At 44.2% G+C, this 17654-nt stretch overlaps 1 protein-coding gene across 1 annotated transcript in view; it reads left to right on the top strand.

The window, feature by feature from the left end:
* Positions 1–420: 420 nt before the first annotated feature.
* Positions 421–17654, top strand: part of cacna2d4a (calcium channel, voltage-dependent, alpha 2/delta subunit 4a) — an 83471-nt gene continuing 66237 nt past the window's right edge. Inside the window, exons 1-11 of the mRNA XM_086146091.1 lie at positions 421–1509; positions 2092–2260; positions 7083–7164; positions 9392–9508; positions 10738–10797; positions 10872–11034; positions 11110–11241; positions 12041–12101; positions 13326–13476; positions 15225–15299; positions 16358–16447. Coding sequence (XP_086002217.1) covers positions 1431–1509; positions 2092–2260; positions 7083–7164; positions 9392–9508; positions 10738–10797; positions 10872–11034; positions 11110–11241; positions 12041–12101; positions 13326–13476; positions 15225–15299; positions 16358–16447 — 1179 coding nt within the window. The 5' untranslated portion in view covers positions 421–1430. The remainder of the gene's footprint in view (positions 1510–2091; positions 2261–7082; positions 7165–9391; positions 9509–10737; positions 10798–10871; positions 11035–11109; positions 11242–12040; positions 12102–13325; positions 13477–15224; positions 15300–16357; positions 16448–17654) is intronic.

The following is a 17654-nucleotide window of genomic DNA, read 5'->3' as shown; positions in this document are numbered from 1 at the left end:
GTATTAGCTTTCTGGCCGCTAGGCTAGTTTTGGAGATGACCACCGCTGACGGGTCCTAAACCCAGGTAGCGGCGTGGCCGTGTTAATCCACTCTGCAGCGAAAATGGCATTTTGGCAAATTAGGCTTCAGAAGAAGCCAGGATGGAAATATATTACTGGAAAATGAATTTCTCCATCATCTCGAGGCCGGAGCCTGGCCGCGCTGTGATTGGGCGACAGGCGGGGCTCACCTTGGACCGGCCAATCACATGGTCACCTATAGAGACACGCATTCATTCACTCACTCATTCACACATGATATATATGATTATTCTCCCGTCCCTTCAACCATCCAGGAGTCATAGAGACGTTCAAACATTCAATCATTAACTCGTTTTACAGAGAAACACAACATTCACTCTCTCTTTTATACGTCATAAAGAGACATAGAGTTCACCGTCAATCATTCACCCTCTTCGGCGTTTCATAAATATGAAAATTGAGCAAAGAGCCGTGGAGGTCCAGGCTGTGTGGAGAAGCCCTCTCAGATCCGTGTGTGTGTGTGTGTGTGTGTGTTTGTGTGTGTGTGTGTGTGTGTGTGTGTGTGTGACCACTAGGTGTCTCAGTCTCTTCAGATTCCAGGTCCGTGTCTGTCGGACCTCCAGAAGTCCACCCGGTCCCAGCAGCGAGGACTTTCAAAGCATCCTGGACACGTTTTTCCAACCTTCTTCTCTCCTCCATGACCCTCAGGAGCACACGTTCTGCCACCATCTCATTTCGTCCATGCAGACACCTTCTGCTCACTCCTGCTCCGCCTCCGCCCGTGGAAAAAAAAAAAAAAAAAAAAGAAATGAGAGGTTTTGGCAGAGAAGAGCGGCGGGAGGAGGGGTGGAGGAGATAGCAGGTGAACTAAAGCCCGATTAGAAGGATGGAGGGATGAAAGAGTGGAAAAACAAAGCAGGACGAGACACAGTAGGTCAAAGAGAGAGGATGAGGAGGGAGGGGTGGTGTTTTGATAGAGCAAGAGGGAAGAGAAGGATGGAGGGATGGAGGGAGGAGGGGTTTAATCCTGCCTGGATTATGGTATAAACTGGTTCCCGGCAAACAGGAAGAGATTCGCAAAAGAGAGAGAGAATCCGTCGCTCCGTCCGCCCGCCGTTCGTCCCTCGGCTCCCCGAGGATGTGAGGTCAGCCGCTCGTGGTTTCTTCTGCTGCGAGGAACCGGAGCCGGACCTGGATCTCCACGGAGCGGCGGCGTGGAAGAGCGAGGAGGAGGAGGAGGATGGCGAGCGGCGGCTCCCGCCGCGCCGCCGGAGTGACCTTTGACACCGCCGGCTTCCTGGACTCTCCACGCCGCGACGTCTTCTCCAGCTGACAGAAGATCACCTCCACGCCGCGTTGGAGAGCGGAGGACTTTGGGACTCGGCCGGGAGCAGAGGAAGAAGTTGTGAATGTCATGGAGGAACTGGGTTTTTGCCTCCGGCTGGTCTCGGTGGAAAATTAGCAGCCTTCAGATCTTCTGGCTCGCAGGTAAAAGCCCCTCTTACGTATCTTCTGAGAAGGATGTTGCTTCTGGTGCTGGAAGTGAGGGCCTTTAGATTCTGGACGTCGGTGAATGTGAAAGGTGTCCTTCAGAGGAATCGTAGAAGGAAGGAAGTGAGTTCTGGACCTTTGGTCTCCACCCAGCTCATGTGGAGGTTCTCCTAGGGAGTTACACTTTAGATGTTCTGGAGATGAAGTTGAAGATCTGGGTAGAAGCATGCTGAGTTGGTGCGGGAGAAGAGGGTGAGACGGAGGCAGATGATTGGCCGAAAGAAGGATGTTTAGGTGGTGCAATCCCTCCAACAGATGTAGAGACGTTCTCCAACACGGAACGGAAGGACTTTGTGTCTCCAAGGATCTCCGAGGCTGGTCTTTCTGAGGCCTCCAAAGAGCTCATCCGTGAGGATTTAGGACTTCCCAAATACTGCGTCGGTCTCCGAGAGGTTCTCCGGAGGACATTCGAGAGCCTCCATCTCGTATCTCCTGCGCTGTCGCACTTTGAACCTGCGTGTTCGCGCTTTGACCTCAGCGCTCACCATCTTCTCCGCCGACCTTCTCCTGTCGTCCCAGAGCTCCGCGCTCGCCGGACCGATCCTGCGGGGATGAGGAGCTCCGGGGGAACCGGCCAACGGCGCCGGAGGGGGGCGGCGCCAGGGAGGCTGACCGTGCTGGCGTGGATCACCGTCTCCAGCTCCCTTCTCCTGATGGTGGACGGCCAGATGAAGATCTCGCCGGAAATGTGAGTTGAGTCGCACGAGCTTCGTTCACCTCTGACCCTCAGCTGCCGAAGCTCCTCCTCTTTGTTTTCCACGGCGGAGCAGAAGGTCGGAGCTTCTGCTTCTCAGCCAGAAGGTCCACGGGTTGGATTCGCAACCCCACGTTCTCCACGTTCCTCACAAAAACAAGTCGTATTTCTCTATAAGTCGGTAAATGAAAGGGTGAATGTTGAATATCTCTATAAGGTGGTGAATGAGAGGGAGGATGTTGCATATTTACAGGATTGTTTCATAAAATTAAAATATTGTGATAAAGTTCTTTATCTTCTGTAATGCAATTACAAAAACAAAAGACTTTTTCATGATATTCTGATATTTTGAGAGAGGATTTTTGAGTTTTCTAAGATGTAAGACATAATCAGCGATAATAAGATATAAAAGGCTTGCAATATTTCAGTTGATTTGTAATGAATCCAGAATGTATGTAATTTTTGTGTCTGTAATTGCATACTGGACTGTCTCAGAAAATTAGAATATTGTGATAAAGTTCTTTATCTTCTGTAATGCAATGACAAAAACAAAAATGTGAATGTGAATGTTCTACGGGATGAGTGAATGAATGGTTGCATGTTTCCAAATGATGAATGAATGAATGTTGTATGTTCTTATATGATGAATGAATGAGTGAATGTTGATGTGTGAATGGTCACATGTTTCTATGTGACGTGTGAATGAGTGACTGAATAGTTTTATATTCCTACAGGACTGTCTCAGAAAATTAGAATATAGTGATAAAGTTCTTTATCTTCTGTAATGCAATGACAAAAACAAAAATGTCATACATTCCGGATTCATTACAAATCAACTGAGATATTGCAAGCCTTTTTATTATTTTGATATTGCTGATTATGGCTTACATCTGAAGAAAACTCAAAAATCCTATCTGAAAATATTAGAATATCATGAAAAAGTATTTTTTGTTTTTTTAATTGCATTACAGAAGATAAAGAACTTCATCACGATATTCTAATTTTATGAAACAGTCCTGCATATGCATTGTGAATGACAGGGTTGTGACTCCACATGATGAGTGAATGAAAAGGTGAATGTCGTATATTTCTATAAGTTGGCGAATGAGGGTGTAAATGTTGCATGTCTATATGCTGTGCGAATGAGAGATTGAACGTTGTATAATGTCTTCTTGACAGGTGAATGGTCGTATGGCTCTGTGAGTGAATGACAAGGTGAATATTTGTATGTATATTAAAAAAAAAAAAATCATATCTTCTTCGTGACCAGTGTCTCCAAGGTGTAGATGAAGACCGGATGCCCTGCGTTTCCCTTTGCTAAGCTAATATTAGCCGAATGCGGGTGATGAGGTCACACGGACGTTTAAAAACCTATTCCTGAGTTTAATCCTCTCCTGGCAGGCTGTTGTTAAAAACACCACTCGCTCCGAATCAGAGGCTTTTTACTTAAAGACCGGACGGACCTTCCTTCTGCCGTGGACCAACATGTCCGCCAGCGCGTTGAGAAGGTCCAGCGCTGTGTGTCCGCGTGATCCTCGTCCATCTGCAGCTCAGAGCCGGTTCTCCGTCAGCGGTGGTTGTGTGCCTGAGGGGGATTAAGGCTGCGGGGCAGCAGAGTTCACCAGGCCAGCGAAGGTCGCTCGGACCCAAAGAGCTTCGCTCCGCTCGGCATCGAGGCTCCTTTGGATCTCCAGAAGGTCCACGCTTGGATCCCCACCGGGAGGACTTCCTGCGTGGAGCCTCCATGTTCTCCTCACACACTCCAAACACATCCAGGAGGTTCAGTGGAGACCCTGAAACCACCAGAGGGTCGAATGAGAGGGTGAACATTGCATATCCCAAAATGACACGTGCATGTCTATACAACAAGTGTACAGTAAACCCTTATTTTTCGCTGGGGTTACGTTCCAAAAAGAACATTAAAGTCGGCAAAATCCGTCAAGTAGAAACTTTTATTTTTTTTTTACAATTATTGTAAAGGCTCAATCATTTGTTTCACAAATAAAAGTACTGTACATAAGAAACGCTTTTTTTAACAAATAACTTCTGTACTGTGCTGTCAAATAATAATTTGAATCATCAATGTGCACAGAAGGCTTCAAATCGCGAATATTAGCACCGCCCACCGCGACCTGAGTAATTGGATTAAACGGGAGAAAATGAAAAATGATTATGAAAAAAATTGCGGACAGTTGCAACCCTTTTTGCATTCTTATTTAAACTTATTGCTGCTGTCGTCCTTATGTTTTTTTCTTCCTCCTTTATGGAAAGAACGGAAGATTCATTCATTCCGTAATGCCGACCTACAGCCGCATAGCCTTTACCTTCCCTCAGCATGTCCAGAAGTTTAACTTTATCTGCCATAGATAGCATCTTCCGCTGCCTTTTGTCGGTTCAGAGCGTTTTGTCAACATTATGGGCTTTAGAGAAACTCGAAATTTGCACGTACGTAATTTAAATTTGGCAAGCTGTTTTACGTACGTGTACATATTAAACCTCAACGTTATTGACGCACAAGTAGAGAAGAAGCGGAGTGACTTTTTAGCCAATCAGAATGCAGAACACAATGCACCATGCAAATCCGCGAAGTAGCGAAACCGTGAAGAGTGAACCGCGTTTTAGCGAGGGATCGCTGTATTTGTCTTCAAATGATGTGTGAATGGTTGTGACAACTGGGATGATCATCAGTATGATAGTTTTCAAAATATCACTTCGATATGAAGGCTTATTGATGAGTATTTTGCGAGTTTTTGACACGATCCGTGTATTCCATGTTCCTGGCTGATGAATGGCTGAACGCGGGTCATTCACAATATAATCCGTGGCGTGCGGTGAGTTTTATCTTCATCCGGGTCAGATATTCCAGGTCAAATCAGCACAAATCTGAGAATAATTCCCCATATATTGGACTCTGAGAGTGGCACCTGTAGGTTTGGACGTCGGAGCCCGAGGCGGGGGGGTCCGTTAACCGGCAGCCTTCTCGCAGGCTCCCCATTGGTCCAGCCATCTGTTACATCCTGTTTTCCGCCCTTCGCTATTTTAACATGGCTGCATTCACACGGAGGATTTGCAGAATTACCGCATGTTATTTAGCAAGCGAGCAGCCTCTGCTGTCACCTTCACGGTAATCTGTTTTAATCTGGTATTGGTAAACGCAAGGTAACCTCTTTGGCTGCCACCTTTAGGCCAACCCTCCACCAAACCAATCAGGTTCATTTGATTGTTTTCTACTAGCATCTCTCACTTCTTTCCGTCACCGTGGAACATTATCTTAAAGTCTCTGTGAAAGGGTGAATGGTTGTGTTTCAATATCATGTATGAATGAGTGAATAAATGGTTTTATGTTTCCCTATGATGAATGAATGAATGGTTGTATGTGATATGTGAATGAATGAGTGTTCCACATTTATACTGGACATCTGAATGAGTGAATGAATGGATGTATGTTCCTACATTATGAATGAATGAATAAGTGAATGTCCTATGTGATGAGTTAATAAATGGTTGCATGTTTCCATATGATGGATGAATGAATGTTGTATGTTTCTATGTGATGAATGAATGAATAAGTGAATATTCTATGTGATGAGTGAATAAATGGTTGCATGTTTCCAAATGATGAATGAATGTTGTATGTTTCTATGTGACAACGGAATGAATTGTTGTACGTTCCTATATGATGACTGAATGAGTGAACGTTGTATGTTTTTTATGTGACACGTGAATGAGAGGGTGAACAGTCACATGTTTTTATGTAACATGTGAATGAGTGAGTGAATGGTTGTATGTTCCTATATGATGAATGAATGAATAAGTGAATATTCTATGTGATGAGTTAATAAATGGTGGCATGTTTCCAAATGATGAATGAATGAATGTTGTATGTTTCTATGTGATGAATGAATGTGTAAATGTTGTATGTCTTTATATGATGCGTGAATGAGAGGGTGAATGGTCACATGTTTCTATGTAACATGTGAATGAGTGAGTGATTGGTTGTATGTTCTTTATGATGAATGAATGAATGAATGAATAAGTGAATGTTTGATGTGATGAGTGAATAAATGGTTGCATGTTTCCATATGATGAATGAATGAAGGTTGTATGTTTCTATGTGATGAATGAATGAGTAAATGTTGTATGTCTTTATATGATGCGTGAATGAGAGGGTGAATGGTCACATGTTTCTATGTGACGTGTGAATGAGTGGAAGAATGATTGTATATTCCTATAGGACTGTCTCAGATAATTAGAATATTGTAATAAAGTTCTTTATCTTCTGTGATGCAATGACAAAAACAAAAATGTCATACATTCTGGATTCATTACAAATTAACTGAAATATTGCAAGCCTTTTATTATTTTAATATTGATGATTATGGTTTACATCTTAAGAAAACTCAAAAATCCAATCTCAAAATATTAGATTATCATGAAAAAGTAATTTTCAAATTTTCTGAGACAGTCCTGTATATGATGAATGAATGAACGAGTGAATGTTGTGTATTTCTATTGGAAATGTGAATGAGAGGGTGAACGGTTGTATGTTTCCATCTGATGAATGAATAAGTGAGTGAATGTTATATGTTTTTATGTGACGTGTGAATGTTTGTATATCTCTATATGACATTGCAATGAATGGGTGAATGGTTGATCTTCCTCTCCTCCACTCTGATGTTCCTCTTGAAGCAGGAGATGTTTGTAAGAACTCACTTCCTGACAAACGGTTTCTGTGTAGAAGTTATCTCCCATAGTTTGGTGTCTTCTCCGCTTTCTTTGGAAAGCTTCATGTTCATCTACCTTCTGGTGTGTCCAGAGTGCAGGAGTGGGCGGTGTCCTTCGGGAAAGAGATCGCGGCCTTATCTGCCAAATACTCCGGATCCAAACTGCTCCAGAAAGTAAGAACCACCTCACACAGGTGTGTGTGTGTGTGTGTGTGTGTGTGTGAGAGAGAGAGTGTGTACACACCTTTATGAAATTACAAACCAGACACCCAGAGGGGCTCCAGTTTAATTCCTCTCCAGCGTTTCTTGTTTATGGTTTGGCGAAATCACCCCTAACTCTGCCCAAAGGAGATTCGTATGATAGTTTCAGAATAAAAGACATTATTTCCAGTTTCCAGCGCAGAGCGTAAACAGTGGCAGAGCGAACGAAAGGCCGCAGACGTGTTTCCCCGTGAAACAGTCGGACAGAAACCCGGTGACTCCACCTCATCAGCCAATGGGAGCATCTCCGACTGGCATACATTATCGGAGCAACATCTGCACATGGCCCAGAGACCAATCGGATGACACACTTAATTCATACTCACACACACACAAACGCAGACGTGCGCTCGCTGACATTTCTGCACGTGGAAGTTCAGCTTTTCCTTAAACAGGGTGAATACACACACTCACGTTTGGTGCTGTTAGTGAGATCTGCAAAACGAAGGGCATTAAAACGCGGCTAAAGCCCGGGCTGGAGGTTCAAGACGACCATTGGATTGTGTGTGTGCACGTGTGTGTGTGTGTGTGCGTGTGCATGCTCTCGTATGGGCGTGCATACGTGTGTGTCCTGTTGGTAATTAGGATGCACGGCTCTCCTCTGCATGCCACCCTGTAGAATCCCTAGCAGGCCCGTTCACCATCTGCCACACACACACACACTCACACACACACACACACACACATGCACCCACTGACCAGCCCTCTTCTCAGCTCGTGGGAGCTCGTGGGTTACTTTTTCTTCACCAAACCTTAAAATACCGAACAAACACGGACAACATGTCAAGAGAAGCCAACATGAATGTGTAAGGTGTAGTTCGCTGTTCACCTTGAGGGTGGGAAAGGGGAGTTTCCCTGAGAGTAACAGCGAAATCACGCTTGTCAGATGTACTGTAAATGTATCTGTCCTGCTCCGGAACACAAAGCCAGCGGTGGGTGAAAAGCATTGATCGCGGTTATTCAGTCCCGGCAACAAGAGACCATTAATCACATCCCTCTGTCAGGTCGATGATGTCCTCATTATCTCCAGACCACAGGATAGGATAGGATAGGATAGGATAAGATAGGATAGGATAGGATAGGATAGGAAAGGAAAGGAAAGGATAGGATGGGATGGGATGGGTTGGGATGGGATAATATAGGATGAGATGGGATAGGATAGGATAGGATAGGATAGGATAGGATAGGATACTATAGGATAGGATAGGATAGGATAGGATGTAAAACTAAAGGATAGGATAGGATGAGATGGGATATGATAGAATAGGATAGGATAGGATAGGATAGGATAGGATGATATAGGATATGATATGATAGGATGAGATGGAATAGGATAGGATAGGATAGGATAGGATAGGAAAGGAAAGGATGCTATAGGATGAGATGGGATAGGATAGGATGGAATACTATAGGATAGGATAGGATGAGATGGGATATGATAGAATAGGATAGGATAGGATAGGATAGGATTGGATAGGATAGGATAGGATAGGATGATATAGGATGGGATATGATAGGATGAGATGGAATAGGATAGGATAGGATAGGATAGGATGGGATGGGATGGGTTGGGATGGGATACTATAGGATGAGATGGGATGGGATAGGATGAGATTTGATATGATAGAATAGGATAGGATACTATAGGATGGGATAGGATGGGATGGGATGATGACTCTGTAATTTGTATTTAAAGATGTGCAAGAAAGGTTAGTGTTTTGTCACAAAGGGCATTTCTGTGATTTTTGACAGGCTTTGACAAACGCATGGAGTTTGAATTTATCTTTTTGATCTGAGGCTCGAATGAGAAATCTGTTGCTGATGGAGTTCTTTGTTTACTTTGAAGCTTAAATGAAAGCAGCTGCTTTGCTGAATTTCCTCCCAACATCCAAACACATGTCAGAGGTTCATGAAGACCATAGATTGCCCAGACGTATGAACGAGAGGATGAATTATTGTTTGCCTCTTTGTGACGAGTGAGTGAGAAAATGAATGGCTGGATGTCTCGAACAGAAAATGGCTAAAATAAATAAACAGCCCATTTAATCCTGGTTTATCACTGCTTTCATCAAATTTTTCCATACAATCCAAACATGAACTGGAAAAAAAAGTTCACTAAACTCCAAACTGTATTTTGAAGAAATACAAGGACATTGAGGGGGTGGTGAAGATGGAGGAGGTGGACGGAGAGGAGCTGGTGAAGACCTTTGCAGAGGAGATGGAGGAGATGCTGGGGAGGAAGATGAAGTCTGTCAAGGTAATAAGAAAGTAGAAGAAAAATTATTTCAAAAAACTAGAAGTAGCAACATTATGATGTGTGAATGAGAGGAACCCGGGTGGAACGGTGTGGTGACATGAAGTGGAGATCAAGAAGTTAGAAGATTTCAAGTACATAGATTCAACAGTCTAGAGAGTATGGAAAAGAGGTAAAGAAACAGGTTCAAGCAGGTTGGAGTGGAATGGGTGGAGAAAAGTCTGAGAGGTACCATGACATAGAAGACGGAGTGAATGGGAAAGGTGGAGGAGATGGTGGTGAGATGGTCTACAAACACTGACAATGACCAAAAGTCAGGAAGTAGAGCTGGAGGTTGCAGAGATGAAGATGCTGAGGTTCTCTTTGGGAACGACCAGGATGGAGAGGATTAGGAAAGAGTCCATCAGAGGGACGGCCTATGGTAGATGTTTTGAAGAGAAGGTCAGACTGAGATGGTTGGGTCATGGACAGAGGAGGGATAGTGAATATATTAGTTGACGGAGAGATTAGGGTTGGATGGAGAAGGCGGACCCCTGAAGGGAAACGCCCAAAGGAAAAGAAGACTTTGTCACAGGGGTGCAGGACATGTATGACTGAGACAAAGTGATAACTGAGACGGTTTGGATATGAACACTCCTCTGTTCATGTCCAAACTATCGTGAAGGTTGCTGAAGGAGGAGCTTCCAAGCAGGAGAGATCTAGCGGAAGACCAAAGAGAAGATTTATGAACGTAGTGAGAGGACATGAAGTGAGTTGGTGTGAGCGAGGAGGATATAGAGAATAGGGTTAGGTGGAGAAGGTTGATTCACTGTGGTGACCCCTGCAAGGAAAAGCCCAAAGGAAATGATGTGATTCCTTCTGTGTGAAGCCTCCATGTTCTCCCCAGTGTCTGCATGGGGTTCCTCAGGGTTCCTCACACATGCAGTGGGTTCACGGAGAGCTTAAATTGCCCAGATGTCTGAATGAGAGGGTGAATGGTCGCATATCAAAGTACCCTTTGGTTTTCTTTTTTACAACACGTGTGAACCTATTTTGCAAAAAGATAAGCACAGGAGCTGGCAAACATAAAAATCATCTCCATTTGTAACCAGGCGGCGTGCACACATTTGTAAGCTTGTGCCGTTCATCTCAGGCGCAGCTGCTTTTCAGGCTCTGAAAGCTTTGAAAACTTCCAGCTTAACAGCCGGATGGACTTTTATAGTGAGAGCTTAACCCGTCGTATGTCACGGCAGAGACTGGCAGAGGCGGCGGAGGACGCGGACCTGTACCACGAGTACAACGACACAATGGAGGTACGACCGAAGGAACCGTAGAATCGGAAGCAAAACTGCGATGCCGGTTGATCTTCTGCCGATGTTCCGCTCAGTTCGACTACTTCAACTCGCTGCTGATCAACACTTTGGACGAGGACGGGAACCCGTTGCCGCTGGGCGGGGAGTTCCCGCTGGAGGAGAACGAACACTTCAGTAAACTACCGGTGAACACGCAGCAAAGCAACATCCAAGTTCCCACCAACGTCTACAACAAAGGTGCGGAGGCCTCCCTTCACCCGCTCTCATTGGAGACGCCACAAACAACCAACCGCTTCTTTCTTTCCCCTGCAGATCCAGATATCCTGAACGGGGTCTACATGTCGGAAGCCCTGAACGACGTCTTCATCGAAAACTTCCAGAAAGACCCCACGCTCACGTGGCAGTACTTCGGCAGCTCCACGGGCTTCTTCAGGCTGTACCCAGGTACCCGGACCGCCGGATCTTCGGTATTTGGACCCCTCGTCTTGACGGCGGGTCGGACGGCCGGGACAGAATGTGTGTGTTTAGATGCAGAAGCTGACGGCTGCCCTTACACAGCAACTGACAACGCAGAAAGTCAACGCTGATGACTCAGCTTCAGCCGCAGTTTCAGCCTCAGCACGGACGCTGATGAGTTCTGCAACTGTGTGTGTGTGTGTGTGTGTGTGTGTGTGTGTGTGTGTGTGTGTGTGTGGACAGTAATTAGTGGAGGATGTGTGAGATAGCTTTCTTTACTCGAGCATCTCCTTATACATCACTCCCTCGTTTGATAGTTCGTCACCATCAGCGCACCAGTTTGCCCATCCATCCATCCATCCATCCATCCATCCATCCATCCATCCATCCATCCATCCATCCATCCTTCTGTCCATTCTTCCATCCATCCATCCATCTGTCCGTCCTTCCATCCATCCATCCATCCATCCATCCATCTGTCCGTCCTTCCATCCATCCATCCATCCATCCATCCATCCATCCTTCTGTCCATTCTTCCATCCATCCATCCATCTGTCCGTCCTTCCATCCATCCATCCATCCATCCATCCATCTGTCCGTCCTTCCATCCATCCATCCATCCATCCATCCATCCATCCTTCTGTCCATTCTTCCATCCATCCATCCATCTGTCCGTCCTTCCATCCATCCATCCATCCATCCATCCATCCATCCATCCATCCATCCATCCATCCATCCATCCATCCATCCTTGGTTGATCCTGTGTTTGTCTCCTGTGTATCTCCAGGGATCCAGTGGATTCCAGATGAGAACGGCGTGGTCACCTTTGACAGCAGGAACAGGAACTGGTAGGTTGTTGGTCCTGTGTCTTCTGATGGTGTGTCCATGGATGAGGCTGGTGAGACTGGTGGGGTTGAGGTCCTGAGGTCCTCTTGCATCCTGGACCACCTGGAAAATGGAAACCAGAACAGTGATGCAAAATGATATGCTAGTTCGGAACTAATAAGTGTATCTTACAAGCATCAAGTCATACGTTCTTGGATTATTTGGTCGGAGCTTCTGCCTCCCAGCCAGAAGGTCGCTGCTTGGATTCCCACAGGAAGCCTTTCTGTGTGGAGTCTCCATGTTCTCCACGTGTCAGCGTGAAGACTTGATTTCTAACTTTGAAATATTTTCGCAGTAGCAGCACCATAAGGTGATGATTAGCGCAGTAAGAAGCTCCCTGATTGGTTCCTTTCTGTGTGGAGCCTCCATGTTGTCTGTCACGTGTCTACGTGGGGTTCCTCAGGGTTCTCCAGGTTCCTCCCACAGTCCAAGCACATGCAGGAGGTTCATCCCTACATTGTCTTGACTGTGAATGACAGAATGTTGGATTTGTGGCCCTGTGATGGAGAGGACCAGGGTGAACTTTCAAAATTCCTCTGAATGAATGAATGAATGAATGAATAATTGAAAATGGCCACTGTGGCTCAGTTGGTAGATCTACATCCCTCCGTTTGGAGGTTGAAGGTCCAATTCCCGGCTCCTCCTGTCCGCACACCTGCCTCACATTGGGTCTCCTCCTTTTTTATCTGTGGAGGTTCTCAGTCGTCCATTCATGATGAATTCTTGTTGAAATCTCCTTTTCTCGGCAGCTGAACTGCCACGTTTTTGGCAGTTATATTCAGAAACTCCCCATAGGTCAATAGAAATGGAGAAGCTTCTCAGATGAGGGGTTAAACATCTCCAAGTGAAGAAATTCAACTCCAGCTGCCAAGACAAGAAGGTCTCCTCCTTAATTTTACACAATGCATTCGATTATTGTGACGTTTGGCCTCCGTAATCCCGACAGAAGGTCCAAATAGAGGGAGACGGCGGTCGGGACGGGTTAAGGTGGCCATTGGCGTCCGGCGTTCGGTAGATCTCATTTAATGCTAACGAGATCGGCAGAAGGGGATAAAACTAAAGAGATGAGAGGAAGCGGAGGACGGAGGTGCGGAGGAATAAATAAAGGGATAAAGCTTGACCTCTTTGTGCTCGCCGTTTGGTTTCGTAACCCTCCCGAAGCTCAGCCCGTCTCTCCCGGCCTCCAGGTACATCCAGGCGGCCACGTCCCCCAAGGACGTGATCATCGTGGTGGACGTGAGCGGCAGCATGAAGGGCCTGAGGTTGACCATCGCCAAACACACCATCAACACCATCCTGGACACGCTGGGCGAAAACGACTTTGTGAACATCATCGCGGTGAGCCGGCAGCGGCGACGCGGACGGTTTTAGCCGCAACCCGGAAACATCCGTGACGCGTCCTTCCTCCAATCTGATTGGACGTTGCAAAACGGCATTTCCCACTCGCCGGCGTCCCCGTTTTCCTTGGTTTTTGTTTTAAGGATTTTAGCTTTGTGTCGCTCTACAACTGCAAATCAGTATAATAAGCAGGGTTTATCCTGGTATTACTCCGGGTGTAATCATACGCTTCCTACAAATCCCCTGCCCGTAAGCTTTTTTTTTTTTTTTTTACATCCCCAAATTAAACCCCACCCTCCCTCCGGTCCACTGACCGGGCCGGCTGCCGACGCAATTTATTTTCCAAATGAGATTCGAGTCGCTGACCGAGGAGCCCAGGGGTCAAGATTCAGCCTCAAAGCAGCCTGTCTGCACCTCATCCATCCATCCATCTATCCATCTAGCTAGCTAGCTAGCTAGTTAGCTACCCAAGCAGAACCATTTGGGTATAGATCGAGATAAATACTAGATATTGATAAAGATAGATGTAAATATGCAGTCACTCTTCCGTTCCAACAACCAGGTCGTGAAGCGAAGGATTCCCTTTATGTCAACTCAAATCGTTATATATAACCGTGTAGCCCAAAGGTTAACCTGCTTTCGGTGAAAACTTACAAGTTAGCTTAGCCTAATGTTGCCATTTTTTTTTTTATTATATTTTTTTATTATATTTTATTATAATACCATTTTATTATACCATTATCATCCGCTACCACTATCATCCGATTCTGTACTCGTGCTCCCTAAAAGAATGTTATCGACTGCTACCAGAACGTAAACAATCAGATTAGACACACAACCTAGTTTAGGTGTTTATCTACTTATTTTCTCCTGTATCTTATAACTTTTTACAAAATTTCAAGTTATCTTATATTCTCTCACACTTGGAGATATTTTGGTTAAATTAATATTGGTCAAAGTCGTAAAGTTATTATTATTAGAATTATTATTATAATAGCAATTATTATGATTATTATTATCATTATTCTCATTGTTGTTGTTGTTGTTGTTATTACCTATACACACACACAGAATTAGGTATAGATATTCAGTAGATAAAAATAGAGATATCAGTGTAAATATATATCAATATATACATAGTAGCTATTGGTATGATACGGATTGATGTAAATATAAATCCACATATATATGCGTAGAAAAATATAAACAGTATGCATATATATAAATATAAAAACAAAGATATAGACATAATAATACACTTGATGTAAATACAAATACTGTATATGTATATTTATCCAGCATATATAGTAGATTTAGATATGCTTTTGATAAAGATATATATAGAGATCAACATAGGCAAGCAATAATGTATATGTATATACAGTATAACAGTGGATAGAGATATGATACGGATATATGAAAAGGATAAAAATAATATATTCAGATATAGATAGGCAGTAAATATATGTATATTTATACAGTCATAGAAATGGATAAATAGTATATATATGTATATGTATATTTATAGTTACAGCTATAGATACAGATATATGGATAGACTTCTCGCATCCATTCACACAAACATCCCGACGCCATCGTCCTGCTGAAGGGCACGTCGGCACCGTCAAAAAACATCTCGACCAAACGTGTGGGAAATTAAACGAAGCGTTGGACGAGATCTTTAGCATCCGTCCGGCTGCAGCAGAGCGCTGCTCACACTCGCCGTTCCGTCTGCTTCCTCTTTCCAGTACAGCGACTACGTTCGCTATGTGGAGCCCTGTTTCAAAGGGACGTTGGTACAGGCCGATCTGGATAACAGAGAGGTAACACACACACACACACACACACACACAGGCTAAAAGCCTATTAATTGTCTTAACCTGTGATAATCTATGAATCGATAGCTGTGTCCTGGTTAATCCCGAGATTAAGATGTCACCCGTCTGACCCGTGAAAACCGCGCTCGTCACGGAGAAACTTTTCCAGCCGACCTCTTCACTCTTTAATTTCACACACCAGACACACACTCCTGTGTCATTTTCCCTACTCCAAGCCCTGTGTGTATGTGTGTGTGTGTGTGTTACATGCTTGATGTGTGCCCTACTTTTACCCCCTCCTGAACAACACAGTAGATCAGGTGAGGTCACTGCTGACGGTTTAAGTGTGTCACATGACCCGTCAGAGAGCGACGCGATTGGTCGGGTTCCTCGAGAGACGGGCGGCGACAGACTGAGCTTGCAGATGTTGGCGGATGCACTCACACATCCCCTAATGCACGCACGGCACGCATGTAAAGCTGCGGATTTTCAGTTTTTTATTGTTATTTAACCAATAAAATGCATTTTCTTCTACTCATCCGGTCTGGTTGCTAAGCGATCGGGCGCTCTGAAATAAGCTCCCAGCCTGACTTGTTTAATATGTGGAGGATGTTGGGTCAGGATTATGGCTCCCATGTTCTGGAGCTCCTGGTTCCCATTGTGGTGTCCACCATAGAGACAACAATGGATCCTCCTAAAAAAAAAACACGCCCGCTTCCCTGCACTCAGGATCTTGACGGTGCATGTATCTCATGACCTTCCCCTCGCCGCGTGCTTGAATTCCGCTTTGCGTGACCCTTCCAGGGCACTTTGGCGTTTGGCCGCGTGTGCGTGAGTATGTTGATAAATCCTGATTATCTCCCGGTGTTGTAGTGACTTTGCTGTAATTGGTCAGTGTGCCGGCGAGCTGTGGATAATCCCCCTCGTCTGCACTCTTTCAGCCGTCTGTATGCTCACGGCTTCACCTGCGTCACCCCGGAACTACCCTTCAGCTGCGATGATAACGTGTCCTGTGTGTGTGTGTGTGTGTGTGTGTGTGTGTGTGGGGGTGTGTGTGTCTCCAGCATTTCAAACTACTGGTTGAACAGCTTCATGTCAAAGGAGAGGGCAAAGTGAAAAAGGCCATGAAAGAATCATTCAAGATCCTCAATGAGGTTGGTTTCGCGCCTCGAGCGAATGTGATTTTCTTGCCAGTGCCGTGCAGTCAGGGGAGGCAGGAGAGGCCCTGCCTCACTCGCCAATTTTGGAAATATTTATAACAAAAATATCGGTTATATTTAGGATAAGATGTACTTTATTGATTCCCACAGGGGAATTTTTTTTTGTCACATTAGCGCAACAATGACGTCAATAAATATGACTATAAATATGAATAAAAGAGACAATTAAAAGATAGAAAAAGTATCCACAAAAAATAGACAGTAGAATGAACAACAAGGATAAGAATAGACAACAGAATGAAAATAAAAGACAGCAATGTTGAGAATAGAAAACCAAAACAACAACTGCAAGTATAACAATAGACAACGTATTAGATAGATCTACTCTTTACCTTCTCACGTGTGAAGTATTTGATAATAATATTAATAACAATATTGCTAATATTTTAGCAACATTAATAATATAATAATATAAAATAAATAAATCATTAATAGTAACCAAATAATAGTAGTCATTTCTTACTATTATTATATTTTGTAATAATAATAATAATAATAATAATGGAACTGTTTTTATAAATAGATATAAATGCAATATCAATACACATGAGTATAAACATAAATAAAAGAGACAATATAAAGATAGCAAAAGGCATTCACAAAAAAATAGACAGCAAAATGAACAACAACAAGGAAAAAAATACACAACAGAATGAAAAGTGATTTGCACTAGACATGTTTTTTTTCATTGAACTTCACCAGTTTTGATTCAAAATGGCTGGATTTTCACATTTACTGTTCAAATCCTGAGAAGACGTGCGGTGAGGCTGCCGACTGTTGAGCCTCAATGACGGCTGACTGCTGGCGTGTTCTGCACTGACACCGAACTGCTGTCTCTCTGTATGACAAGGTTCAAATGTTTAAACTCTAATGCTAGATGAACAACATTTTTCAAAAAGCGTATGCGTGTTTCTAGTTTCTTGTGCTGAGCGATCATAAAACGGCTGCAAAGAGCCACTCGGTGAGGCACGCGGTTCTCCTGCCTCACCATAGGGGGCGCCCCTGATTCCAGGGGTTTCCTTTCGAGACTCCTCGGCTGCACACGGCAAGCTGGAGTTAGCAAGTCAATTGCAGCCATCCATTTATTGTTTTACCTCTCCTCATTTACCATAATACCATGATGTATTTTTTTATTAAAAGT

This window comes from Fistularia commersonii, chromosome 5 (genome assembly GCF_037954325.1).
Source record: "Fistularia commersonii isolate RoL2024-O1a breed Wild chromosome 5, RoL_Fcom_v1.0, whole genome shotgun sequence".
NCBI classification, from domain to species: domain Eukaryota; kingdom Metazoa; phylum Chordata; class Actinopteri; order Syngnathiformes; family Fistulariidae; genus Fistularia; species Fistularia commersonii.
Note: the sequence above shows the minus strand (reverse complement) of the source record. Positions and strands in the feature narration are given on the sequence as shown.